Below are 27,846 nucleotides of genomic sequence, written 5' to 3'. Positions count from 1 at the left end.
GTTAAGGGCTTATCAGAAAAATTGAAAAAGATAGGAATCAAATACAACATCACAACAACATTGAAAACAACAACACACTGACATCTATCTTGTCCAAAAACCACACCCAACAATACGCAAGAAAGAACGAAAAACGCCATCTACAAAATACAATTTGTGATATTGACGATTTATGTAATTTCAGTAAATTTTAAATTGTTATTGTGATTTTTCTGACTTTTTATAAGCTTCGTCCATAAAATTGTACATTCTTCAGTGACAATACAGCATATCTATTTTATTATATTAGCACAGAATGCAATAGAAAAATGCACCAATAATCACAAAAGAAAAAGACATGAAAAAGAGAAAAGTCAAAGAAGCAGCTTTCACCCCATGCCATCATCATTATGTGTAGCAAACCCATCAGCATAATGTAGCAGGCTTTGGTTGCCAATATTAAAAGGAGAAGTCAGCAGCAACAACATACCAGAGTAAGCGGACACATCGCCTACAACCCACACACAACGCAATCATATATAATCCTTGTTACACAACCTACGTTACACAATTACTATCACAATAAAGTAAGATAAATGAAGATAATAAAAAAACACGCAAAACAGTTAGAATGTGATATTCCAAGGGTAAAAACACATTAAAAAAATTTCTTCAACCACAAGCATGCTGTTGCCTACTTTCTAAAGACATAATCTAGCAACAATCCGTTGGTTATACCAATATATTTCCCAGAATTTTTAAATATATATATTTTTTTTGAGAACGAGCTTGAGTTAGTTAAAAATTTAATTTTAATTACAATCAATAACTGTGGCTTAATCCCATATAAACATAAGTATCCCACTTTTCAGGCAGCAACAATCAACATTTTTTCACGTATTTTAGGGATGAAATGTAATGTGTGAAACAATAATTGATTCAATATTGAATCAATACAATTGATTCTCGCGGCTATAGTCAGATTACTCGTGCAGCACGTCATACTTCTCATGACAGTCAACACTTTCAAACAACATCTCCTTAACTTTTGACGAGCAGTTTATAATGAATATGTTCTTAAGGAGCTAACAAACTTAGTAAACGTTATTCTAGAATTTCGTTAGAAATCATCTCACCTGTTTTTTTTTCAGTTGTTTTCCAACGACAAAAAATTGCTTGAACGTTTTAATCTCATATCGAATTTAATCTAACCTTTTCTCAATTGTAATTGCACATTTTCTCAATTAACTTTCAATTAAAAACAATGTAACACACTTTAGATTACTTACTGATCAAATAATTTCATTCTTAAATATTTTTATCAACAGAATTACATTAATAGCGTCGAATATAAACAAACGGGAGTTTAATTCACCGAAGAATCCGTCTCAGTCTTTATTATAATAAATTTAAAGTTAGTCATGACCTTTAAAAATATTTGATCTAGCAAATCTTTTTATTTTGGTATTATATTAACTATTATTTGCCAAGTACAAGGTAAACAGTTGTGACACTTGACTAATAGATATAGAACTAACCTCTATTATTATAATGTATTATTTCATGCTTATTTTTGTTTTGTACAATTCGGTTAAATAAAATTGTCTTCGAAATTAATGCATTACTTTGAACTAATACATGGGGAAACATCGGGTCTCATGAACAAAAATTGAGCATTTGCTCGAAGTATAAAGTAAAAGCAAATCGTTCGTAGCAAAAGATAGAAGAAAAGGTATTTGTTTCGTATCTTATGAATAATGATTTGCTTTTGCTCCACAGTAATTGCTTCGTTTTTCTAGACCATTTGGATTTTTTAACAACGCTACGAGCTCTACGAAGAAAACACGACTTGAAGGGAACGATCGGGTGAAATTTGTAGAGTTACTGTCAAAGTATCAAGTGATACTAGAAATATAGCAAGTACGAGCACGTACAATAAAAAAAGTAAAAGAAATTGCATTAATAATGTTACAAGATGCAAGCGGTGAACAGGAAAACAATAAGTTGCAATTATTTAAAATAATAAGGTGGTGGTAACTGTCCAGTGGAAAACGGAATCTTGAATTCTTCCAGTACTTGTTGGTTAATATTAATAGGATTTTTAGTAAAGAATTTAAGACCGTAAATGAAACTGTTTAATACATCTATGTAAATGTAAATGTGACGATATAAAACAAAACTTAATTGTTTGTAATAATGAAATAAAAATAAATGTTACAAATATATTAATACATGTTGCTTGTTCAACGTTTTGATTCAACGTTTTGAAACAGAATGTCTTTGTCTTTGCTCACAGGATGGTTGATTTTAGCCAGATATCTTTACAAGCCGTGGCCGGGCCGGTTATCATACCTTTGCGACAAGCTGTCGCCGGGATCAAATTTTGCAAAAGACGACAGGGGCGTCGTCAGGTCATTTAGGTTTTAACATAAGGCAATTATTTAAAAAAAAGTCAATACCATTGTCAAAATTCAAACAGAATGCAGATATAAATAAAACCGCCAACAAACAAATAAAGTTGAAGTCATAAGAACAGACATTCTGGCAGTTAATGGATGGTGACAGAAACCCACCAATGTGCAAAATTCAAGATAAAAATCGGAGTGCCATTACCGATAAAGACTGTTGTTTCGGAGGACATTTGCTCGCAGTTTTATTCATTTGTTCTGATTCCAGAATCTGCCAAAATACTACAGGCGTCTCCCTAAAACCCCCTCGTAGAGGGTGAGGCGGAAAGAATCGGTACGCTGCAGAAAACAATGTAGCTGAGATAATTTTGAACAAAAATGTTTATTAGCACTTTTTGTATAAAATTAACTGTTCTCTCAGAAACAACGCTTGTAGCAAGCGTCGATTTTGAATGTCAAGTTCGCGCGCGAAATCAATTTTAAATAAAATTTGAATCAACTCAACGGTAAAAGTTTGATATCTTTGATCAGAGTGTCCTATCGATAAAAATCAAAATGTGTTTTAAAGGTGAAGAGTACAGCTGTTGTATGCAATTTTTGCATTTTGCGGCAAATGGAGTCAGTTTCTATAAAGGTGTTAAATAAATAAACTCCATTGGCTGGTCACTTCCATTTTTAAAACCGAATATATATATATATATATATATATATATATATATATATATATATATATATATATATATATATATATATATATATATATATATATATATATCTATAGGGTGATTGATTAGTGTGAGGAAGCTCAGTAGATCTGTTATAGTAAAAATTACAAAAAAAAGTTATTGACAAAAATTGTAGGCAGCTTTAAACTCCACATTTTAAAAATTAGTTACAATCTTACAGGGTGTTCCATAAGATGGTGGCAGACCAAACTTGTTTTTTTTAATGGAACACCCTGTATTTTATTTTAAATTTGAAATCTGCTTCACTTCCACATCACAACAATGTATGACATTCAGTTGCTTTCATCATGTCCTCGTAGACACATCGTCTCAGGACCAGCAACTTCACGTGGAGTCATACGTCGCCATGTTACCAAATCCACTGGTAACTTTAACATCTTAGAATTTATCACAATATAATGTAATCTAAATTTAAACAACAAATTTTAACGGGTTTTTACCCACATATTTAGTGGCTCAATACATGTATACCCACCTAGTGATGATGGAACATGGATTCCGAAAACGTTTTGTGATATAGCCCGATTGGGTATTTTAAATTATATACCTTTTATAAAAGATTTTTAATAAATTTTTTTTAAGTATTTACTTATAGTGCAATAAATGCCTTTAAAAAAATTTGTAAAAAATAAATTAAAAATAATAAAAACATTGGAATATAACTTGAAGTAAAAGCATTTGAACGTTGTTGTTTTATTCATGAGAGCCATTAATTTGTAGCAATTTTAAGTAACTCTAAAAGCAATTTTGGATCTTTATATTATATTAATATTATTGAAGGTCTATATAGATATTATAGAAGAGGATTAATTAAGTTATTTTTAAACTTCTACTTACATGCTGAAGCATCCATAGCCCCCCTATCACAAATTATAAGACAGTTTCGTTTGCAGGTTTTCCCAAGTTGAAAAAAGGTATCTTCAATTTGCAGCATACTTTTCAATAAATTTTCCTGGAATTTCACACCTGTAATAAATAAATTTATTTTAATAAATATTTGCAATCAATAAATATAATCCTGAGAATAGGAATGTACAGTAAGTTATTATTTGTGATAGGTCACGTCATAGGTATATTTATTGGGTATAAACCACAAAGTATTACAATTCCGATTTTTAAGAAAGGTCAAACAACATGACCGGACAAAAACAGATGAGTAACTCTTTACAAGTCTACTCAAGGACAAATTGAAATTACAACTAGACAGCAGAGAAGAACAAGGTTCCAGAAATGATGACGGACGCAATACTCATTATGAAACAAGTGAAACAAGAGTCGATAAAATACAAAAAGCCATCATAAGCATGCTTTGTAAATCTAACAAAAGCATGTTATAGAGTGCAACGATATATTACAGAAACTAAGACAGAAAAGAATCATAAAACAGAGTTCCAGAATTCTGGAATGGCTATCATGTATAAATGGAACTTGTACAGTAAGCTGACTGGCTGCAGTAGGACTGCTATATAACAGCCGGCTTCCGGAAAGGAGAAACGCAAATTCTTGGTAGATCTACAACTTTGTATGAAGTCGGCCGATGGATAAATAGTACGGTGAGAAATAAAGGCTCACGATTCGGCCATAGATCAATCGATGTTACCGGTTAGTGTTAAAATACTAGAAAACTAGAATGTGACGTGTTAAATGAAAGTGTGATGATTCGGAGGAGATTATATGGGTAAAGTTGTTGGTTCCATGTTAAAGCTGATTGAAGATGACAAATCAATTGATAATTTTCAACCCTTGCTTTTTAATAACAGCCAGATCAGTATCGTCGATTCTGTAAAATTTCTTGGTATTTTTATAGACAGCAACCTTAACTGGTTCCTTCATATTGATTTATTAAGTAAGAAACTAGCCTCAGTCTGTTATTTAATATACATATATACATATACATATATATATATATATATATATATATATATATATATATATATATATATATATATATATATATATATATATATATATATATATATATATATATACGAGGCGTGTTTTTTAAGTAAGTACCGTTTTGGAATTAAAAAAAGACGTGCAAAGATATGGCAATAATTTTATTTTTACATGAAAGCTTAATCTACTTTTCTACATAATTTCCGTGAATACTGAGGCACTTGTCATAACGTGGCACCAGTTTTTGAATACCCTCCTGATAAAATTCTGCCGCCTGACTTGTTAACCACTGCATCACAAATGTTTTGACTTCGTTATCGTCTTGAAGACGCTGACCGCCCAGGTGTTTCTTCAAGTGCTGGAACAAATGGTAGTCGCTGGGCGCCAGATCAGGGCTGTATGTATTTGATGAGATCTTTGGTCTGATTAGCCACATGTGGACGGGCATTGTCATGCAGCAAAACGATACCCTTACTCAACTTACCACGTCTTTTGTTCTGGATTGCACGACGCAGATTTTTCAATGTCTCACAATAAGAGGCTGCATTGATTGTCTCATTACGAGGCAGAAACTCCACTAGCAATACTCCTTTTCTGTTCCAAAAAACTGTGCAGATACTAGAACTGTACATGATTTTCCGGGCAGAAATTGTTTGCTTAAACTTCACTCTTTTGGGTGATGATGAATGTCGCCATTCCATGGATTGTTGTTTCGATTCTGGTGTGACGTAGGCCACCCACGTTTCGTCACCAGTAACAATTTGGTCTAAAAAATCTTCACCTTCACTGTGGTACCGCTCAAGGAAAGTCAATGCACTGCCTAAACGTTGGGTTTTGTGCAAATCCGTCAATTTTTTTGGAACCCAACGTGAACACAATTTCCGGTAATTCAAGTTCTCGGTAACAATGCGATATAAAACACTACGAGAATACTGAGGAAAGCAGTCGGACAATGATGAAATTGTAAAGCGTCTGTTTTCTCTCACCTTTTCGTCCACTTTCTGCACCAAATTTTCATTAACGACCGAAGGACGCCCACTCCGTTCTTCATCATGCACATTTGTGCGGCCATATTTAAATGCTCTCACCCATTTCCTTACCATTCCATCACTCATAATGTTTTGTCCGTAAACTTCAACGATCTCACGATGAATATCGATCTGTTTTACGCCTTTAGCACTAAGAAATCGTATAACAGCCCGTACTTCACAATCAGCGTGACTCACGATTGTTGGAGGCATCTTAAACACTGGAGTAAACAAGTATACAATGAAGAATCAGACTGTAATGGCGTCAGTGCGTAGACAAGAGATGTAGGTAACCAGCGGTCATGCGCGGAACGCCGACCGTAGCGCTGCGGCGGCGGAATCGCAAAACGTTACTTACTTAAAAAACATGCCTCGTATATATATATATATATATATATATATATATATATATATATATATATATATATATATATATATATATATACATATATATAATTTGGGTATCACATGCAGCAACTTAAACATATTAGTTCGTAAGGCTTTATTATGCAATTTCCAAATAATGCTTGCAATAGAACTGTGTATTTCATTAACTTTTTGTAAGCTTTGTCCATAAAATTTAAAAACAATTTTTAGTGACAATAAAGCATATTTCTATTCTATTCTTTTTAAGTATTTCCAAAAATTTCCTGTTTATACTTGCAAATAAGCACCTTTTAATAATTCACGCTTTGTGGGTGATGCGAAAAAATAAAACATATCGAGATGCTGGTAGTCATGGCAAAAAATATAAGAAAGCAAAATAATAAATTTTTATACTCAATAATCGATTTTCTTTGGAATATTCCACCTTCATAAAATTATCCACTAATTATATTCTTTGTCGACCGTTTTTGTCAGAATATAGCATCCATTGCGTCAATGAAACTGTATAAATACTGTTTTAACATTTAGAATTAAATTTAACGATCAACTAATAGCAGAACAGTTACGTGTATCTCTTTAATGTAGGTTAAAAAAAACGTTTTTTCGAATATTATAAGAATAGCATAGCAAGAATTTAAGCATAAAATTTTAATATTTCTTACAAAATAATAGACAAATTCGATAACTTTTTTATGGAAAAACTTAGTTGATTTCTCCGCGATTTTCCGATTTTTTCAGGAGGTGAAAATAGTACAGTTCTTATTATTTCGTCTTGCTACCCCAATTTAAACAAAAATTCTGCGTGCCATAGTGGCTGAGATATTGGAAAATTTTCCAGCACTCTTCAATTTGAAGTTCAATTACATAAACTCATATGTCAAAACTATAAGTGAATCTCCTTGCTGTGTGGTGGATATAAAACAACACCTCGCAGATAAGATCATCGGACAATATCAGGCAGGATTTAGGCAGTGAAGATCAACCATCGACCAACTATTTACGGTTAAGCAGGTCTTAAGCAAAGCCTGAGAACACGACTTAGATGTCTATAATATTTTTGTCGACTTTAAACAGGCATATGACTCAATAAACAGGGCACACTTATAATACAAAATATTAAGTGAATTTGAAATACCCTTTTAATTAGTTAGGCTCATACAAATGACGATGTCGGACACAGTGGCTCAGGTACCGATACAACACGAGATGACAGAGTCATTTCAAATAACACAAGGATTAAAACAGGGCGATAAGCTGGCACCAACATTGTTTAATTTAGCACTGAAATACGTAGTAAGAAAAACATCAGAAGGTATAAACAACACACGTATCAATAAATCAGTCTAACTGGCAGCAGATATGCAGATGACATAAATATCATGAGCAGAACAACAGCAATAGGAGAGAAAACGTAGACGGAACTTAAATCTCATGCTAAACAAATAGCTCTGTCAATAAACGAAAAAAAGACTAAAATTCTATTAAAAAGAGCAACATGACCCCACCTCACAGTTGACAACTTAGAAAAAGTAGATAGCTTTATCTATTTAGGAGTCAACATCACAAAGGACAACAGTGACGATACTGAACTTAGCAGAAGAATCATCCTAGCAAATACGGCATACTTTGCTATGAATCCTATATTTTTAAATCACGAGACGTACATCAAAGAACAAAAGAACTAAGATTCGAATCTACAAGACCAATTAATTAATACCATGTTTTTACCTTGTTTAGGCGCCTCTTCAAGGGTGGGTTTTTTTTTATTGGGGAAACGTCAATCTGCGCATATTGCCGCTCTCCGGAACTAAGTGGTGGCTGTAAAGCAGTGTCAGAAGGATTTACTGCCTTTGGGTGCCACTTGGGAAGTGGCCTTTTGGTTTTGTTCGATTTAAACGCGTTGAGAATAGCTGTGGCTGTGTCCTCACCTAGGATCAGGTATCGTTGTGCAATGAGATTGGGAAATCGCAGAAAACCACCAATCTCCCCCTGTCCTTGTGATTTTGAATGCGACTTGTAAGGAGTGTACGGGGTGCTCACTGTTTACTGTTTGGTGTGTGTGTGGATTATGCGGGCTTGTGGAGTTATTGGCTGTGTGTTGTTGGCTTGTTTCTTTTTTTGTGTTTGTATGTTTATGATTTGTGAGCTTGGGTGGAGGTAAAGTGTATGTGTGGTAAATGATAAGTGTATTCATGAATGATGAATGTGTGTGTTTCTGTGCGGAGTTGAGTGAAGGTTTGGTTTGTGGAATTGTTGTAGCAGGAGGTTGATATGGCATACCCATACAATGCATTAGACATTTGATTTAAATAGCGGATTGTGTCACTCCTCTTTTTAGTTAAGACATTGAAGAGGATCATGGATGTGAAGTGGATTAGGGATTTCATGTCCGAGGATAGGTCGTATGAGAGGATTTGCTTGGAAGTGTGTACGGGTTGTGTGTCTTTTGGTTGTATTCTTCGGTGTGGGCCTTTATCTCAGTATGTCCGCCTACAGCGTCTTCAATGGGCAGGCCATGTATTTAGGATGGAAGACAACATGATTCCAAAAAAACCGTTGAATACAAGAATGAACCTATTGGAAGACCGAGAAAGCCATTGGAGAATGATGTGAATGAGGACACTAGAAATCTCCTTGGCAGTCGATCGTGGAGGAGAATGGCTATAGACCGTAACGGATTTAGAGGTTTGATGAGGGAGACCAGGGCTCGAATTGGGCTGTGGAGCTATAGGATGGATTATTATTGAGTAAGTATTTTTTAGAGAGTATCTCTTTAAGGTATTTACCTATTTTAATTTGTATATAGTCACTAACTTTGCTAAACGATAAATTGTTAACCAATTTTAAAAAGGTGGAGGGATTATAAATCAAAGAGTTCATTTATGGTAAATAGGGTTTATCATATATTATTAAATGGGTTTACAAATATGACATTATTTTATTTAGTATCCTTTTTTTTTTTTCAGGAACCCAGATTATTTTTTTTTAATATAGGTTACAACTTGGTGAAGTATAATCTTTACGCTTCCCTGGGGGCCAAATCATTACTTTCGGTAGTGATTATTCTTTTTTTTTTTTCGTTTTTGTTGGTTTTTATTTCTTCAAATGTGTTTGTTAGATCTTCGTCTCATTCCATAATCCACTGTCATTTATGAGCATGCGAATTGGCTGACTCCATATTTTAGTTGTCCCTCTTTGCTTTCTTCAGTCGAGAATTTTGCATTCTTCTTTCATATTCTCAGTTTATTGTATTGACACCAACGTGTGAGTGCTCAACTCCTCCTAATTTTGCTTCAGTGACGCTTTCAGCCTCCATTTCAAACATTTGAACTCCAAAAGAACTCATTTTGTTACACTTAAAATACATTATTAAGATTTTGTATTAAAAAACTTAATCTAATATAGAAATAAAAACATATTCATATTAAATATAAGGTTGAATGCTCGAATAAATGAACTTTGATCAGATAAAAGGCATATATCGAGCACAGTTTAATTAAATCTTGCCCAAGTACTTTCGATCCCTAGATCATCTTCAGGGGCATCTGAAATAAGCCATCTGAAATAACTATAAAAGCACTGAGCACATCCATAGTAATTTTATAGTTATACCATTGACTGTGGGTTCAACTGAACTACTTGGATTACACCCCATTTATATATTTTGCTTTCCATTTTGATTTTCAATTATTAGTATTTTAATTACATAGTCAGATCTCTTCCTTTCTATATTACAGATAGTGCTTGGTAGACCATTTTATTGTAGTCAACCACCCACTGTTTAACATATTGTTTAGTCCGCTTCTTGCATTCTTACTTTTCGTCTATTTCAGTTGCTCTCAAACTAACACCATAATTATTACAGACATGTTTGAGTGTGAGATCTGGAATATTCAATTTACTTAAAAATATTCTATATAATTTTATATTTCATCAGTGACCTCCTATAGTAGTGTCAGTTGGACTTTTGGTCAATACTTAGTTTCATAGAATTGTAAAAGGTGCAGATCACATATCTATGATTGTGACTGCTCATCCAAGTTGTCATTTGTCACATGTCACCCCAACATTTCCGTTAGATCAGGAGCCATTCTGTCTCCGACTTCTTCAAGCAATGTAGCCTTCCTTAAATTATTTTAAAGTGTTTGTTTGTCTATTTGTAGTGTAGTGTAATGTACAATTATATGTTTATGACATCTTGTTCTTGCCGGATAGGCCACAATTGACGAAGTAAGTCTATAAACGTTAATCATATAAAAAACCTTTTTTCAACCATAAAACTTCGAGTTTTTATCGAAGTTAATCAATTTCTTTGGTTATAAAAAAACGTTTCTTGGCTTATTTCAGATGCCCCTGAAGATGATCTAGGGATCGAAAGTACTTGGGCAAGATTTAATTAAACTGTGCTCGATATATGCCTTTTATCTGATCAAAGTATATTCATATTATTTATAGCAGAATATCAAAAATCTGTTCTAGAATAGCCTAATTACTTTTAATCACGATTAGATAATAAAAACATAATTCAAATACTATCAAAAACCGCTATATTTTATGTACCTATATTTTACTTTAATATTCGTTTAAATATTGTCAAGCCTGATCGGATTTCGTGTTAAAACGTAATATCTCTATATCGACACTGGTAATTGCTTTGCTTATATATAGCTAGCCAGTATTGGCATACATTTTTTAATCTGATTATATTAAAATATGATGATGATGTAATTACAAAGCAACAAAAAATATGATTGTTAACATGGTTCTGATTAAGAAATAATCACTAACAATTTGGATTGTATTTCTAATTTTATCTTTAATAAAAGATAAAAACCAAATCAAAACAGCAATCTTGAAATGATTTTTCTATTGTGTAGATACAAACAATTTACGTTTCATAACAACTTTTGCATTTTTTCACAAATGCTTTATATATAAGATAAAAATTACATAATTCAGAAAATATCTAGTCATTTCCTGTAGTTATTATTAAAGACATTAGATACCAAGCTACAGACTCTTTTCATTTTCATCCTTTTTTTTTTAATTATTTTGTTCAATTTACAAGTAAACTGAACTAGGCTTGATTTGCTTGTTATTTTTGAATACGAATATACATTATAATATATAAAAGAAGCAGCATCAGAAGCTTTGGAAGAATGTGTTGCAAGAAAAGAAAATTCTGCTTATAATTTTCATGAAGCATACACAAGTTCGAAGTGAAAAACGGAGATACTGAGGAGGAGAAAAGACAAGAATAAAGAATAGCAAGGAACCTACGCACACATCTAAAAATATATAGAGGGAATCTTCTTTCATGTCGGTCGTCCGGTTCGGACATCATTCCACTGTGGTGCTAATCTCCGGCTACAACTCGCCCAACTATTTCTCCATGTTGCACTTGTAATATTTTGTATTTTTCTTTTTTATTTTATTCTCCAACATACGGCGCTAAAACCATTAACAAAGGAAGAGGATACAGAATTGGAAACAAAGAAATCAAAATACTCTGTTACGCAGACGACGCAATATTGATAGCCCAAGACGAAAATAGTCTGCAAAGACTGGTCCACAGATTTAACACAAGAGCAAAAGAATTTAATATGACAATGTCATCTCAGAAAACAAAAACAATAGTAGTCAGTAAAGAACCAACCAGATGTAAAATAGAAATTGATGGCATCAGTATTGAATAACGAATGGAAATAAAATACCAGGGAATTACACTGTCTAGTTATGAAGACCTAGACAAAGAAGTGAGAGATCAAGTACAAAAATCAAATAGACTGGCAGGATGCCTTAATAACACTATATGGTGCAACAGACACATTAACACTGAGATGAAGTCAAGAATTTATAAAGCCAGTGTAAGACCAATAATGACATACGCCTCAGAAACAAGACCCCACACAACCACAACGCAAAAGCTACTGGAAACGGCAGAGATGAGAGTACTGAGAAGAATTACATGAAATACGCTGAGAGATCGAAAGAGAAGTGCATAAATAAATGGACACAAAAAAGGAAAAAAAAAATATAAAGTCCAGTTTTTTTGTATTTCACCATCTAGAAGATCTATAAATTCGTTTGTCTGTTTTATTTTTATTTGCATTCCAACCATTTGTTGAAATAAATTGTTTTTGTTTTGAACTGATTTATTTATTTCTTCTACTAACAACAAGTCCCCTAATTGAGTACTAAATTTAAACAATTTGATAGTTCTATTATGATGAGAAAGAAAGATCAGGCTGAATAAGCCTTAGATAAGTGTGTGGACTATTTCCACCCAACATATTTGTTATTTATTTATAGTGTGTTGGCAACAGTTAATCAACACAACAAAGTGCCACTTCAATACATTTTAAATTTTTGGTTTTCAGAACGTAATGTGTTGTTAAAGATCTAAAGTTTCTTCACTTTCTCCTTTTATTTACAAGGCGATCATCCTAGGCGAAAAGCACGCCAATGTCCATGAATATACCTAGGATGGATTTTTTTATTATCCAGCGATCTTTCAATTCTTCCCACTACTTGATGCAGTGCAGAATCGGTAGATCCTCCCGAGGTATATGCATGCTGATTTAAGTGAAGTGGGTTATAGACCAGAACTTCATCACTTATGTACCTCTCGCATAGCCTTTTCATCGTTTTCAAGAGAAAGGATGTTAGGCTAATTGGTCGGAAAGCTTTTGGTAGGCTGTAGTCAATCCTATCTAATTTTGTTATGAAGACCACACGTGCCTCTCTCCACTTCCTAGGAATATACCTAAGAGCCAAAGAGGCTCTGAATATTCCCATAAGGTGTGGCAGAAGGATATCCATTCCCCACCGTAGAAAGGCTGGATATATGCACTCAGGCCCTGGTGACTTAAAAGAGGTGAAGAACAATATGGCCCATTTCACTGTTTTCTCATTAAATCATTGTTCAGGTGAGGTTCATATTATTTAATTTTATCGGGAGTACCGAGTCTAGTCCAACAATATCTTGAAGAGGATGAATCACTCTTACAAACGAAATCTGACAACGTGGACTGTTTCCACAATTTCAGCGACGACGATTTAAGGATTATTTGAAGATAAATGAAGAATGATGAAAATCCTCCTACTCCTACAATCGGCACACCCACTTGATGCGCAGTAAAATTGCCCTAAATTATCGTAATAGGAGAGAGAAGTAAACTCGACCTCGAAACTAAGTTTAAAAATCACGTAATCGTGTTCCGGCGTGTACCATCTCTTTCTCTGTCTGCTTTCTGTATCGACGGACAAAATTTCGAAAGACATTACTAGTTTGGAGGGATTGTATATATACATAAACCAGCAGAAAACCTGGAAGTTGAAGAAATCAGGAAATTAAAGGTACTGGAAAATTTAAGTACACCATGATTCATATTTTTAAAACACGATGAGGAAATAACCAGCAGATTGGTAGGCAAAAACATGTATAAAGCAGATTAACGGGGTACTATGGGATAGATGCAAAAGGGGGTACTATGCGTTTAACATAAAAAAGAGAATTTCAAAGAATGCTAAGAAAATTCTTGGCCAATCATACAACCGATATTATAGTCTACCGAACATTGGGTAAAAAAAAAATCGGTTGCCTGTAAAGTCGGTTTTACGGGCGAAGATTTTACGTGACGTCTTTTTTTCGGTAGAATATTTATTGATATGAATATTATTAAATTGCACAATAGTTGTTTGCAGTTGAAACGCGCTGTTTCTTCTCAATCGACTGAATTACGATTGATTGCAGAGTGATTTAAACTAATAATTTACTTAACACTATCAACATTTGTCAATAGTATGACATAACCTATAAACTCAGTTTCTCAACTTTTGTGTCAATCTAACAATTAATCAATCAATCATAGTTTACGATAATGAAATATTAGTGTACAATTATTTACCTTTATTGTTGTAGTTGTTGTAAATGACGAATCTAAGCACTCCACATTTTCACTACAGACACAGCTGACGATACTTTAACCACAACGTGTGAACTTGTATTATGACGTTTTCTCGGTTTTCCAACGCCAAGAACGCTCGAGAAAGACAGAGACACAAGCACGCACCGATTCAACGCGCCTAATTCTCTAGTGCTGCGCGCGCAGCGGACCGATCATGTTTGAGTGGGAGAGAGACGCAAGGCATTCGCCGGTCCGGCGGGCCTCTCTCTCGTTCGGTGACTCATCGTAACAGACGTGAGCGGGCGTTACACTTTTTCATGAGTGACTCCGAGCCACAACCTAATTTAAGACGTTGTCACGTCAAAACTAATCAGATTAGAGGAAAGGGATAAAATTAAGTATTTCGGTTATATCAAGCCAAACAAAGAATACGGGACTACTTGGATAACTCATAATTGAACGAAAAATTAAAGGAAAAAGCGGAGAGGGAAGACGACGAAATTCCTGGCTTAAGCCTGTACGATAATGGACTAACAAAACATCAATAGAATTGTTTAAATCAGAAATATACAAGATAAAATGGGTTAATGTAGTTGACAACGTTCTAATACGTATGAAATCCTAATAAGATAAGATATATTGGCATATCAGTGCATAACCCAGATTCACATTTAACGAATTAAAATAGGTAGACAATTAATAATCACTTCGTGTTATTGTGGCTTTGTAAAAATATATTTTTAATATATGCAAAAATATTTTAGAATTGTAATTTCAAGGATTCCTCTACATTAGTAAGTAAATAATTCAACCTAAGCGAATAATTCTAAGATCTAATTTAACATACTTTAAAGTATCGATTGAATCTTTTTAACAAGATTAAAAATACTTTTCTATTTATATATCCAACCCTGTCAGAGCTAGTTTTGTACAGTAGAAGATTAATGTAAGAAGTTGAGGCATTGTCTAGATTTTTCTATGTTTCGTGACGTCATCGAGGGTAACACTTAAATTTCTTTTGTTTGTATTGTCGCACATTCTCATCTCTTCAAAGATGTAAGTGAGAGAGCCACTCGAAATTAATAATAAGGGGACGTTTTAATGAGACACATCTCTAAGTGACTTCGCTGTTTTTAAAAACTGTTTCCACGAATGTATTAAGTGTAAATGGGAATTTCTAGAATATAGGAAACTTCTTCAGAAAGTGAAAGAATATTATAGATCAGATAAAATCATTTCACTGGTAAAGTGGTCCGTTATAACGGGAAAAAATAACTCGAAGAAAGAACCTTTCAAAAAATAAAACTCTAAAAAAATATAAGAATGAATGTTACAATAACAATAACCCAGCCATGTTTTTAACCACTTCACAGATACCATGAGCCTGAGCCCAAAGTTTTGTCTTTGTACAAATAAATTGTTAGAACCGGCGCTGTTTAAATACTACTGTTGAAACAGATGAAACAGTTAATTTTTTCTTCCTTTGATGATAAGTCTCATGTTCTTTCGAGGGAAATCCTTGCTTTAGGTTTTTCAATAAGTGGGATTTTTACGTTTGTCGGCTGGCGTGGTAAGGTGGCCCAGGAATTTGGAAACAGCTGGCGGTCTACTACTTGGCTACTGATTTAGCTCGGTAAATTGAAATGTGTGTTCGCACAACAACATTATTAATGTTGAATTGAGATGCCTCTACTGAGACGATCAAGTGGTCAATTTTTTCTGGTTTGTTTTCTGGAATGGTTCTTCAGAATTATTTGAAACATTGGAAGTATTTCTAGTCTTAGATAATATCAGAAAATTCAGTAACTAGTACATTTAATACTTATTTGGGTCAAGATTGTCCATTATATAAATATCTACTATTGTTTATATTGCTTTATATTTCTAAATGTAAAGTGTCACGATTATCCAAGTCCAGGTTATGCTGAGTAATCGATAGGGTGATTTGAATAATCCACTTTACACTCGATTAACAAATAACAATAACATAGACTTCGTTAAGTAAAGATGTGTCGCTATTATTTCTAAACTACTTAATATTGACAACAATCTGCACCTGCTTCCCAATAATGCATTTTCCTCCTGCATTATTACATAGAAGTAGGATTCTAATCTTGTCTTCGCTTAAACGGTGACTACATGATTATGAAATTTTTATGTGCCTAGGAGAGTTTTTCTATTACTATTACAAAACTTGCCCCCTAACCCTACGAGGAATCTAGCTCGTAGTATCAGTCAGAAAGTCTTTTTTAATCAACTCCCAAGTAGACCACTGGGAAATTTGAATAGCCTTGATTCCCTTGCAACAGCGATGAGTGTCATATCGTCTGCATACAAGATTGTTCTAAAGGATGAGCTGGGAAAGTCGCTAGTTCAAACTTGTAGAGAATAGAGGTCAATACGGGGTCTTGCAGTCTACTGCTCATGGGTTCAATAAGTCGGATAGGAAACGCCGGAATTGCAACGACTAAAGCATTTAGTTATAGATTTTCTCTCTCTTCAGTCCTTATCCCCCTGAGGGAGTGTAGTGGTCATCCTGATGTCCGTCTCCAAAGATCTCTGTCTCTTGTCACTTCTTTTAACTCATGCATAGGTGTTCTGATTATTCCGGTAATTTGGTCAATCCGACTTGTTGGGGATCTTCCTTGTGATCTTCAGCCTTCTACCTTTCCTTGGATAATAAGTCTTTCCATGTTTTCGGTATCTGCCCTCATAACACAGTTACAGATGTTTCGCACACTTTCCATGAAGATGTTCTTAAAATGATGAATTGAGAAAGTGTGCTAATAAACATCATAAAGAGGAGAAAACAGATTACTTCGACCATATAATTAGAGGACTTAAACACTAGATGGTGTGGTTCCACAGTATAAGAATTATTTCGCGCAGCAGCCGATAGAGAAAGGTTTCAGAAAATTGTAAACACGATAACGGCCAACGTCTGAATACGAATACGGCACCTAAAGAAGGGATCGTATCGTCCTCTAATAAACTTTTTGTCTATTTGGGATTACCAAAGGGTGGGGACTACTTTGTACAAGATAATGCCATTTTTCATCAAAAAAGTAAAAGTGAAATAATATTGGCCCAAATAGTTGTATACATAGTACACATTAGCATGGAATCTAAGAATACATACACGTACTTGGTTAAAAAAAACCTATACTACAACAGGGTAATAAATACCCGAAAGAATTTAAGACCACAAAAGGCTTACTGCAGAGATGTTCTACATCTGTGACGCTGTTTAAGATATTCCTAAAACGAATATTAAAGTCATGGAAAATGAAATTTGAAGATATAGGAATACCAAGTGGTAACGGTTCAAGATGAAGAAGATATGTAATATATACTCCGAAAACTAGAAGAGGAATACACAAAAAATACATTGAAAATAAACCTAAATAAGACCTAATACTTAACAACAGAACAAGAAGCGGTAAGAAACTTGGAAATGGACCGACAGGGAAAATAACAGCACTAACAAATTCAAATACTTAGGGTTCATGATCTAAAAGAATGGAACCGCTGAGCAAGAAATAACCAGCAGATTAGCACAGACAAGAATATATATCAAACGAATGAACGGGTACTATGGAATAAAGAAATTACTGGAAATACAAAGAAGAGAATATATAAAACCTTGGTACATAATGTAATGACTTACGAAGCAGAGAATTGGGTAACAAAAAAAAAGAAACCTGTCCAAAATTAACGCAACCGAAATGAAGTTCATAAGAAGAAGCTGTACCAAGACTGGATCGTATTATGAATAAGCAAATAAAAAGATTATTGGTAACATTTAAGGAAAACGTTTACTTTAGTATGGAAACGTGAGAAGAGCAAGATAGATATTAAAGATTTCTGATTGGAGCCCGAAGATCATGGAGGGATGAAGTGGGAGAGGCCATGGAAAGATGAAAGCTTAAAGATGAATTATGGCAGGAGAGAAAGAACAGGAGAAGTTAGTCGAAAGAGGGAAGGCAGCGGCAGCCGTAATAATTCTATTATAAGATAACTACAATCAGTAAGAGACTCCGGCAAAATCCAACTGCAACAATTATAATATTTTGGACATGTCATGAGATTAGACATATACAATCTGGAGGGACTTGAGATGTAGTAATAGAAATGACTAGGGACAGAAGTATATGGAGACGGAACCTACAAGATATCACGACCAGTACTAGATTCTCTCCAAAAGGTCCAGACTGACAAGTTTCACAAGGGTACTTGAGGGTAGGGTTATCGGTCAACTGAAGTGGAGAAGAAAAGCAAATATATTGCTATTTCATCATTTTAATGTAAAACAGATTATCAGTTACAATCTACAAGTAAAATTTTCAGAAAAGAAATAACTGATATTCCAACGGATGTTTTCTGACATTCTTTGTTGATATCATTATAATTTGCTGTTTTGAATCCACTGGCTTTTATTTAATTCCACATCTCGTTCTAATTCCCTCATTCCTTAATCTATCTCTCATTATTTTTTCTATTTTCATTTTCAATTTTTCAACAATCTGTGTCTTCTTGAAGTATATCAGACACACACGTATATATATATATACAGTCAAAATCGTTTACAACGACACCGGCTATAACGTACAATCGGATATAACAAACAAAATAGTAGGTCCCATAAAATGACATACAAAAAACGCATTTATATTGCTTATAATGAACAAATCGGTTAGAGCAAACGTATTTCTTGGAACACTAGCAGTTAAAATATTGGTTACAGCGTACAATTTCAAGTACATATCTGTACCTCGGATGATATAGCATCAATTTTTTTCAATTATGACATTTTTACACACTGTATAATAAATAAATAATAAATAATTATAACCAACGCATGATGTAAATGACAGTAGATACAATGTTCAATATAATATTGTTTCCACATCTTAATAAATAAGTTTAAAAGTGCTATCCTGTAAAGTTATGAAAATGGACATTGTAGTGTTGTATTTCTCAAAGGTATTACGATATTTAGCACCACAAAATGACAAGTAAAGATTTATTAATTTATGGTTAAAGTACATCCGGGCAGGCATCTACACTTGATTACTTGTCCTTTAGACATTTAGACCTCCCAAGACGGGTCAATTGTACTACAAAATTTTGTTTATATTACACCATTTGGCCCAAGCTAAGAGTTTCTGAATTTGAATTCAGTTGTGTCTAGCCTTCATATGGGAATTTAAAACGTCACGCTCAACAATTGCTGGAATGATGAAACGGCGAGAGAAAATTATTATGCAATTTAATAAGTGCGAAAAAGGAAAACGCGTTCGGTCATCAAATAATAGTGACATTGAAAGTGCTTTGCTTGATTGGTTCAAACAACAACGCGCAAACAATGTACCCGTGAGTGGGCCGATGCTTCAGGTAAAGGCTGACGTTTTCGCTGTGATTTTGAAGAAGGATTTTAAGTGTAATGCTTCCTGGATTCAACGTTTCCGAGCTCGCCAAAACATTGTCAATGGAAATATTTTAGGTGAGTCAGCAGTTGTTGACAGATCAATTACACATGACTGGGCTGAAAATGTGTGGCCTACACTCAGGTCCGGTTATAGCGATGATGAAATTTTTAATGCTGACGATATGGGGTTATTTTTTAGACTTACACCTGATCACACGTTAAAGTTTAAAGGGGAGAAATGTTCCGGTGGTAAACCCTCAAAAGAGCGAGTTACATTTCTTGTTGCAGCCAACATGTCAGGTTCCATAAAAAGGAAGCTTTTGGTGATAGGAAAAAGTAAAATGCCGCGTTGTTTTAAAAACGTGAAAAATCTCCCGATTGATTATGATTTCAATAAAAAAGCCTGGATAACGTCGGCTATTTTTGAAAAGATTTTAATAAAATGGGACATTGAACTTTTACAACATAAGAAACGCATAATTTTAATTGTCGACAACTGTCCGTCCCACCCCCCAGTTGACAAGTTAAAACAAATTAAACTCGTTTTTCTTCCTCCAAATTGTACGTCCGTACTTCAGAGCATGGACCAAGGAGTTATAAGAAGTCTTAAAGCATGCTTTCGGAAAGAATTGGTATACAAAATCATCACAAAGAGAGAGAATAACGACGATACGAAAGTCAGTATTTTTAACGCTATACTAATGATATCAAAGGCATGGGAATCTGTGCGGAAGGAAACGATCATCAACTGTTTTCATTTTTCCAGCCTAACAACGACTTACAACCATTAGGAATCGCATACAACGATATTGCACAAACGCATTTGCAGGATGCCGTTTCCCTTCTCAGTTCTGACTGCTCTGCAGATGGCTATGTACGAGTGGATGACGAAATAAGTACGAGCGAAGAACTGTAATATTGACATCGTACTGAGTCACCAAACTAGTGACAAACAAAGTACTGATGAGGCTGATGAAGAATTGGAAGATTTCGGCAAAATCCCTACTGTTGCTGCAGCGTATGCTGCTTGTTCCACCATAAGAGAATTTATTCAGACTGCTGAAACCTCCCAGAGTGTGAAAGAATCATTATCGGTTTTTTTCACATCAATTGAAAAAATGTTTTTTTTTCAGAAGTTCAAGGAAGGCGACTTTTTTCATTAAATATTCAGGTAAAATGTTATATTTACATATTTTGTAATACATAAATGTATCTATTTTTCTTTGTCTTTTTAAAAATATATAGTATATGTATGCCTACACTTTTATAATACAAAGATTTTGAGAAGCTGTTATTTTATGAGTATACTTTATTGACATACTTATTTCAATACATATTATACATATATGTATGTACCTATTTAGATTTACGTAAGTAAAATAAACACATATGTTAAATGTTATGTGTAATATGTTATTATAACATATTATAAGTATAGATAAAGTAACACATTTTTGCGTCATAAACCTAGGTACAACGAACTAACTGTTCCTACCAGTGTAATATCGTTTATAGCAACATGTTCATTATAACCGATAGAACCGCTTACAGAGAACACTGGCTACAACGTACAAAAACGACCAGTCCCCTAAAGTTCGTTATAAACGATTTTGACTGTATATATATATATATATATATATATATATATATATATATATACATATATATATATATATCTATATATATATATATATACATATATATATATATATATATATATATATATATATATATATATATATATATATATATATCTATATATATATATATATATACATATATATATCTATATATATATATATATATATATATATCTATATATATATATATATATATATATATATATATATATATATATATATATATATATATAAGAATTACTGGATATTAGTGACTGTCAATATAAACAAACAACACAGTTTATTAGGGTTGCAGTCAGAAAATTGGCCGGGATGTTAATGAAACACTCTTATGACTTTTTGTCTAGCTTTCGGAATGGTTTTATTCCTTTTTCAAGACACTGTAATAAGAAAAAGTGTAAATATTTATAAAATATCACAAATCTTCAGTGCAACTTACTAGTCGTTGAGATTATTTATAAAAGCATAGACACTCAACATTAATAACACACACATAAAATATAAAATAGTGGACAGAATACATTTTAAAATTCTTTAAAATTTAGGTAAAAATAGTAAAAATTTTGTTGTCATCTTTTACTGGTGTGTTTTAACTCTGGCACATAGAGAACAAAAAGAAAAAATCCTATGATTTAAAAGTAATTAGGTGTACTTAATATCATATTTCTTTTTAAGAAATACTAGAGGCCCATCTTAGGTGATTTTAATTTTTAAACCTGTCTTAATGGTATGCAACATGTTATGCATATAACTGTAATTTGTGTGGGTACGGGTGCAGGTAGATATTAATATGTCTGACTTTTTATTGATGCAAGATGTACTCGATTTTATGGAACACATTTCCAAGAAAACACGTTTTGAATGGTTCTTTTCCTTTGCCAAAATACAGGAATCCTCGAAATTAAATTCATGTTTCAACGTTAATGCATGTTCTGTCAATGCACATGCATTTATTTTTTTGGTTTTTATATCGCTACGATGTGAGATCACCCTACTGTGAAAATTATGAGATGATTCTCCTATATATATTTTGTTACAATTATTACACGGTATAGAATAAACAACATTCGATGACTCCTGTATTGTGAAAGGATCTTTTGTTTTTGTGTATAACTTTGATACCGTTTTCACATTTTTGGTTGTAATTTTTAAATCACTAACATTTTTGAAGATGTTTATTAGCTTCGGTGTCAAAACTGGAATGTAGGGTAGGCAACCATAAGTTATTTAGATGGTATCACTGATGTGTTCTGTGTCAATGTCAATTGTCGTACCTCATTGTTATGAAAATTTTGGTTGTCAGAAAAATTCGAAGGAAAAGGAGAACCGAAAATGAGTTTATTTAACAGCCCTATAGGATAGGAGTTCTCTTGTAATATAGATCTCAGCTTTTTTAGTCCCTTGTCTCTGAACTCGACGTGTGACAAGTTGATAACCCTAGTTTTCAGGGCCAAATCCAAATTTGTTTTCATCTTGGATGGATGTTGAGAATGAAAGTTTATAAAACGGTTACTAAAACAAGGTTTACGATACCACTCCGTCCTTAGCATGCCATCATTGCCACGATGGATTATGCATGTCTAAAAAAGGAATCATATTATCAGCCTCTCTCTCAACCGTAAACTTTAGGTGTTCACATTGGGCGTTAAAGGTGTTTAACACATCAGTTACTTTGTTTTCAGGGACCGATAAAATCAAATCATCAACATATCGTTTAATAAAAAGTATGTGAAAAGGTATCTTTTCTTTACACGTTATTATAAGTTCATCCAAAACAAAGTTACATAGTATGGGGGATATTTTGCTGCCCATTGGAGTGCCAAAGATTTGTTTAAAGAAATTGCCATTGAATAAAAAGATGTTAGAGTCAAATATAAATGTTAAAACTCTTATGAAATCATCTAAGCTGATCTTGGTATGCGGAGAGATGCTGTTCCAGTTATTTTTGATGCTGTTAAGAATAGCATCTAGTGGTAAGTTTGTAAATAGTGACACAACATCTAGACTAATCAGTATGTAATTATTCGGAACTTTAACGTTGTTAATGAAATTACTAAAAGTGAAAGAATCTCTAATATAGAAAGTTCCATATAGAAACTCATTTTCGGTTCTTCTTTTCCTTCGAATTTTTCTGACAACCAAAATTTTCATAACAATGAGGTCCGACAATTGACATTGATACAGAACACATCAGTGATACCATCTAAAATAACTTATGGTTGCCTACCCTACATTCCAGTTTTGACACCGAAGCTAATGAACATCTTCAAAAATGTTAGTGATTTTAAAATTACAACCAAAAATGTGAAAACGGTATCAAAGTTATACACAAAAACAAAAGATCCTTTCACAATACAGGAGTCATCGAATGTTGTTTATTCTATACCGTGTAATAATTGTAACAAAATATATATAGGAGAATCATCTCGTAATTTTCACAGTAGGGTGATCTCACATGGTAGCGATATAAAAACCAAAAAAATAAATGCATGTGCATTGACAGAACATGCATTAACGTTGAAACATGAATTTAATTTCGAGGATTCCTGTATTTTGGCAAAGGAAAAGAACCATCCAAAACGTGTTTTCTTGTAAATGTGTTCCATAAAATCGAGTACATCTTGCATCAATAAAAAGTCAGACATAGATAAACTGAGCAACATTTATTGTTACTTACTGGAAAAACATCCAAAATAAAATTAATATCTACCTGCACCCGTACCCACACAAATTACAGTTATATGCATAACATGTTGCATACCATTAAGACAGGTTTAAAAATTAAAATCACCTAAGATGGGCTTCTAGTATTTCTTAAAAAGAAATATGATATTAAGTACACCTAATTACTTTTAAATCATAGGATTTTTTATTTTTGTTCTCTATGTGCCAGAGTTAAAACACACCAGTAAAAGATGACAACAAAATTTTTACTATTTTTACCTAAATTTTAAAGAATTTTAAAATGTATTCTGTCCACTATTTTATATTTTATGTGTGTGTTATTAATGTTGAGTGTCTATGCTTTTATAAATAATCTCAACGACTAGTAAGTTGCACTGAAGATTTGTGATATTTTATAAATATTTACACTTTTTCTTATTACAGTGTCTTTTGACTGCAATTTTCTGACTGCAACCCTAATAAACTGTGTTGTTTGTATAAATATATATATATATATATATATATATATATATATATATATATATATATATATATATATATATATCACTCTTGAAAATGGCTCCAAAATGGGAGCCGAAACGTCGAGCTTTAAATTCTCAACGCGGTTCTTCCCGAGAACTCAGTAATTTTCATTTTTCATATATATATATATATATATATATATATATATATATATATATATATTGGTTTATTGTAGACAAGGGATATAAGTTTAAAATGAACTCGAGTTCCAACTGTGTATTTTTTTCCCAAATGGTCCACTCTTACAGAGTTCACTAAACCAACAACTTTACAAAGTTTTTACGGATGGACTTGAACTTAGAAGACAACTTTTATGCATTATGGTCATTACGAACAATAATATCTATAGAACAATAAAATACTGCAAATTCTTCAATAACATCAATCTTTACGAAAAAAGTCAATAAGCGCCTTCACTAATGTAAACGACGACAAGGACGTAGGCGAATTGGGTTTTTATGATTATTTTAACGCAAATCGATCATCTGACTCATGATGTCAGAATTACCGCAAGTAAAAGCCAATATAAATATTTTTGTTTATACTCCGATGCATTCATACATACACAATCTAATTATTACCTTACTTTTGAAACAAAACACATTTTAAATATTATTTGTTTTTGTGAAAAATAAATATATTACTCCTAATATTGGCTCTAGGTATAACTAAAATATAAAGTATTTTATAGAATATTTTTCAACTGTACACAAATTTTACAATTTATATAAGATGTTAAGGCATTCGAAACTATGGGTGTTAAAGTGAGTGTGAGTAGGAACAGCAAAAACATTGTTTAACAAATTTCGACTATGCTCCGTAAAGTTCATAAAATAAAATAATACATAAAACATAAAATTTCTCATTATAAATTATGTCACTTAGGATTTAAATTTCTGTATCCATAGACCTTTAACAAAACGTCGACATGAAAAACTCCTAACAAACGGACGATACTGTAAAACAAACAATTCAAAGAAAAGTATATTTACTTTATTTTCAAAATACGGTAGGTACCTACTTTGAACAAACTTTTAGCGGACATGTACGAACAATTTATAGCCGGCCAATAAAATTATTAGACCCTCCGAGTTACAGCAAACTGGTCACCGGCATTCTTTGGAGACTCGTAAACTGATCACCTCAGATAGGTAAACTTATCACCAGCACTTTTACCCTCAGGCACTGGTTTCTGATAAGGAAGATTGCCGGTTACCTGTAACACTTCTTATTTACGTGGTAATCTATAAGTTCAGAAATTATTTTACGCTAATCACTTTAAAATTTAACTGATATATGTATTTATATCTCGTACCTCAAACGATCTCACGTCATGGAAATAAATGCTCGAGGAAGACGTCATTGGGTGTAATTTGCAGCTGAAGTTGTGTAGTTTCGAAAAAAGCACTTTTAAATGTTGTTGTTAGATCGTTTGTAATGTTTTTTTATAACATTACAAACGATTACAATATTTTTTGTAATGTTTGTAACATTTTTTTTATAATTAAAATAGCAAACAATTTTTAATCCCTTTACACCTGTTGCTGAGACGCCCATGGCAGTATTTGCAAATATCTACGCGGGTGGTCTTGTTTACCATTAGACAATCTTATTGGAACCTACCGACTTTTCGAACCACGGAATTCTCAGTAGTATCTCTCTCTCTCTCTCTCTCTCTCTCTCTCTCTCTCTCTCTCTCAGTAGTAGTATACTTTATGGTAGGGCTAGGTTAATCATTTTCGGTTAAAGGCGGTTTCTTTTTGATAAATTCAATAAACATCGTCGTAAAGCACTTTATAGTATTTTTCTGAGAGAACGTAATTCAAAAGGTTTTATCTCTTCTCACGTTTCTCTCCCGTTACTTCCTATGTCCGTTAGAACCTTTTTATCTTCCTCGAAAGGGATACAGCCTGGCCTGTCAGGCCTAACTCATCACCTTCGAGATGATACAAATTTTATTTAAGAAAGTGGTTTCGCGCGCGTAACTGATATTCAAAATCGCCGGTTGCTTCAACCGTTGTTTGTGAGAGAACGTTCATTCTGCGCAAAAAGTGCCAATTAACATTTTTGCATCTTTTTGGGGTCTCAAATTTGACACTCTCAGCAAAATTCAGCTTGTTCGTATGATTTTTTAGAGCTTCGGTGGCATTTTCGACTCTGTCGACTGGAGTATTAATAATTAAAATTTAAAAAGAATCTAACAGAAAAGTTCGGGTCACTTTACAACTTCTAGATCCATACATTTCTCTTCTATTTTAGTTCTAATAATTTCGCAGCACTTAAAAGATATATAAGATATATTTTATATTTACAAAAAATTGGTCACATTGGACAGGTTATATGTTTAGTTTTCGTAAAAATCCCAGAATGTGCCTCTAAATTTTCAACTAGTGTCTATCATACAATAGTTTACTTAGGAAACTTTCAACGTGACTTCTAAAAATACACTCAATGACTTGACGGCCTGCCAATGGGATGAGAATCTTATTTATATAATTAATTGTCTGAGACACTGACCTTCCCATTATTCTTTTTTTGTTTATAACAATCGCAACTGTTTTATAACGGCATTTGAAGGCGGGGGCAGATTTTTTCTATAGTCCAATCGATGGTCTAGATAAATAACTGGATCATTTTTCTGCGTTTATTTTTGTCTGTCATTTTAATCCCACTTAAAAAGAAAGGATGCGGTTTTCTTGATATACATAGAATCTATTTACGGAAAGAGTCACCGGTTTATTGCAAAAATACTTTATGTAAAAACACATTCGATATTGACCCAGGTTGTGAAGTCACAAGATGATCCTATAAATATAAAAAAATTATACCGAAACAACGAATTGGAAGAGACAATTTCTCCAGAAGCGATAAGGTAAACGAAAAGCGTTTTTTCCATTTCAGTTACATATCTTCCACAATTTTGTAGCGCGAATTCACCTTTCCAAGACACTCAAAACGCTTATTACAAAAATGCTTCATCGATACATGATGACCGTAGGTCTCATGGCTAAGACAAATAGTCCAGAGAAATAAGATATTCCAGTGACCCCAGTGAGCTCGATAACCCAAACCTCAAGTTTCCTACAGTGGGTTCGGTGGACTTTTTAAATTATTAACAATTTAAGGCAAAAATGCACCATTTTAAGAACTTTCGTCTACTAGTAAAAAGTAAAGCATTTTGAACGAGTTTGAAGGTAATTATTTAATAAAACACGTT

The 27,846-nt window shown here is 33.2% G+C and overlaps 1 protein-coding gene across 2 annotated transcripts in view; it reads right to left on the bottom strand.

Moving 5' to 3' along the window:
- Ttd14 (TRPL translocation defect 14) overlaps nt 1–27,846 on the bottom strand; it is an 85,673-nt gene that overhangs the window by 25,017 nt on the left and 32,810 nt on the right. For both annotated transcript variants that reach the window (XM_072532270.1, XM_072532271.1), the window contains one exon: nt 3,971–4,099. In XM_072532270.1, coding sequence (XP_072388371.1) covers nt 3,971–4,099 — 129 coding nt within the window. The remainder of the gene's footprint in view (nt 1–3,970; nt 4,100–27,846) is intronic.

This window comes from Diabrotica undecimpunctata, chromosome 5, assembly GCF_040954645.1.
Source record: "Diabrotica undecimpunctata isolate CICGRU chromosome 5, icDiaUnde3, whole genome shotgun sequence".
In the NCBI taxonomy this organism is placed as follows: domain Eukaryota; kingdom Metazoa; phylum Arthropoda; class Insecta; order Coleoptera; family Chrysomelidae; genus Diabrotica; species Diabrotica undecimpunctata.
The sequence above is the reverse complement of the archived record's forward strand: the minus strand, read 5'-3'. Positions and strand labels throughout refer to the sequence as shown.